The sequence below is a fragment of the Salvia splendens genome, chromosome 5, assembly GCF_004379255.2.
Source record: "Salvia splendens isolate huo1 chromosome 5, SspV2, whole genome shotgun sequence".
In the NCBI taxonomy this organism is placed as follows: domain Eukaryota; kingdom Viridiplantae; phylum Streptophyta; class Magnoliopsida; order Lamiales; family Lamiaceae; genus Salvia; species Salvia splendens.
The window spans coordinates 29,816,918-29,819,041 of record NC_056036.1 but is presented as its reverse complement, the minus strand read 5'-3'; the positions used below and the strand labels follow the sequence as shown (position 1 = coordinate 29,819,041).

The 2,124-nt window shown below is 43.9% G+C and overlaps 1 protein-coding gene across 1 annotated transcript; it reads left to right on the top strand.

Moving 5' to 3' along the window:
* Positions 1–1,129: 1,129 nt before the first annotated feature.
* On the top strand, positions 1,130–1,651 carry LOC121804076. Its single transcript, XM_042203622.1, has one exon. The coding sequence runs from the start codon at positions 1,130–1,132 to the stop codon at positions 1,649–1,651; it is 522 nt and encodes a 173-aa protein (XP_042059556.1).
* The last annotated feature ends 473 nt before the right edge of the window (positions 1,652–2,124 follow it).

Below are 2,124 nucleotides of genomic sequence, written 5' to 3'. Positions count from 1 at the left end.
TCAAGACAAGAAGAAATGTTAGGTGATGTATCCTTACAACGACGAGAATTTGTGCCTGCAATCAAATAAAGTGAATGCAATCGTGCATAACATGTTAATGCGACTACGCGTTACAAATATGACAACACTTATGACACGTTAAGGCCAAGAGGGTTATTACTATGTTTTAATGAGAATGACCGCTATGACGTGCCAAAAGCAATATGAAGATGTGACCTTCAAGGACAGTTAATTGATGTAACGACACCGAGAGTCTTGACCTAGAATCTAGTGTTTTTGAGAACGCTTCTATTATCTTCGGGAAATGACAGAGTGACACCTTTGTAGCTAGAATGGATGAAATTAATGACAGTACTTACTTGGATTCTCATAAATTTCTTTCTATTAAGCTCCTTGACAATGATATTCTTTTCGTGCGTTTAAAACTTTTGATTTACCTGCAATTTGCAAGTGATGCATCACTGTTTCCCTTTAATGAAAGTAGTGACTCATTCTTATTCCTCTTGAGTCATTTTCGGAGCCATTCTAATCAAGGGCACTTTCAGTAGTGTTCCTCATGTTGAAACCCGTTTTGATCCAAGTAAGGCTGTTAAATAGATTTCTAAATTCTTGATACAAGACTCTCAAGGAAGACAATGGCTCGATCTCTGCAAACACAATATGAGGAATGGGTTTCGAGAGACTGATACAAAATGGTACACCAACAACACCAGGAGTCGAATATTTTTGCATCTATGCTTGGTTGTAGCAAGCAGCCAAAGAATCGAACGTTACGCCATACCAGACATTAGGTCTTGAGAAACAAAAAGCTGAGAGAAGCCGTGCACATCAAATGATCACGTTGTGCGGCTCAGAATTTATGTAAGTGGTTGATCAAGGGAGGTACGGATAACAACTGAGAGTCGGAGTATTAAGGTCGTCGCACAAGATCATCGTTGTACGATAGTAATGGAATGAAAATACGAGTACCCTGATAGATTGAGATATACGAATGAATGTCGTAGACGAGAGGAAATCGTCCAGCAAGTGGCGAAATTGAATCAACTAAAATGTGAAACAATCGAAAGGAGAAACGCGTGCAAGCACCATCACCATCACCTCCTCCACCTATGCCAGAATGACATATTGAATGGTTTTGCTAAAGCAAAATCCTCCTATCTTCGATGGGATAGGAGAGCCAGCAAAGGCCGAGACTTGGATATGCGCTTTGGAGCGTATTATCACAGTTCTGATGTACAACGATGAGGAACGAATGACTTGTGTGACCTATGGGTCAGCCGATATCTGGTGGGATACCAAGATGAAGACTACGCCACGAGATCAAGTGGGTAGAATGACTTGGGAGAACTTTAAGGAGGAGATATATATCAAGTACGTACCAACGAGCTACCGAAAAGCAAAGGCGGCTGAGTTTTACAACTTAACCCAAGGGCGCATGTCGGTGACTGAATATGATCGAACACTCTGCGATATGACTCGGTATGCACCTGAACAAGTTGACACCGACGAGAAGCTAGCCGATAAGTTCCGTGAGGGTCTAAGGCATGAGATAAAGATGGCACTAGCTAGTCGTGGGAGACTTACATACGCGGAAGAGTTGGCCCTCGCACTAGATGTTGAGGCAACTATGCCCAAGGAGAGGGCGATGTGAAACACTACACTGGCACTGCCTCCACCACATTATTCTCGAGAGAAGAGAAAGTGGGATGAAAAACAGGACCCACTATGAAAACAAGAGTTACCAGCCCACCCAAAATCGACCACATATGGGAGTAGATAAAATTTCTCTAACCAGAGGGGTGACTTCCGACCCAGACCACCACAATGCAATGTGTGCTCCAGGTACCATTTTGGAGAGTGTAGAGTGCAGAAAACTGCAAACTGTGGGGGAAATGACCACTTCTCTAGAGAGTGTCCGAGCAAGAATGCGGGGATAGGGTCAAGGCAGAACAATCAAGGATTCCGTCATCAGTCGAGGGCACCATCAGCGGAACCAAGGATGAATCGTGATCAACCTCTGCGACAACAACAACCTCACCGCCCAAGACTTCCCTCCCAGGCTAGAGCGTATGCGCTGAGTTCTAGACAAACCAAGACTGAACAAGGGAGTCACGAGAGCGGAAA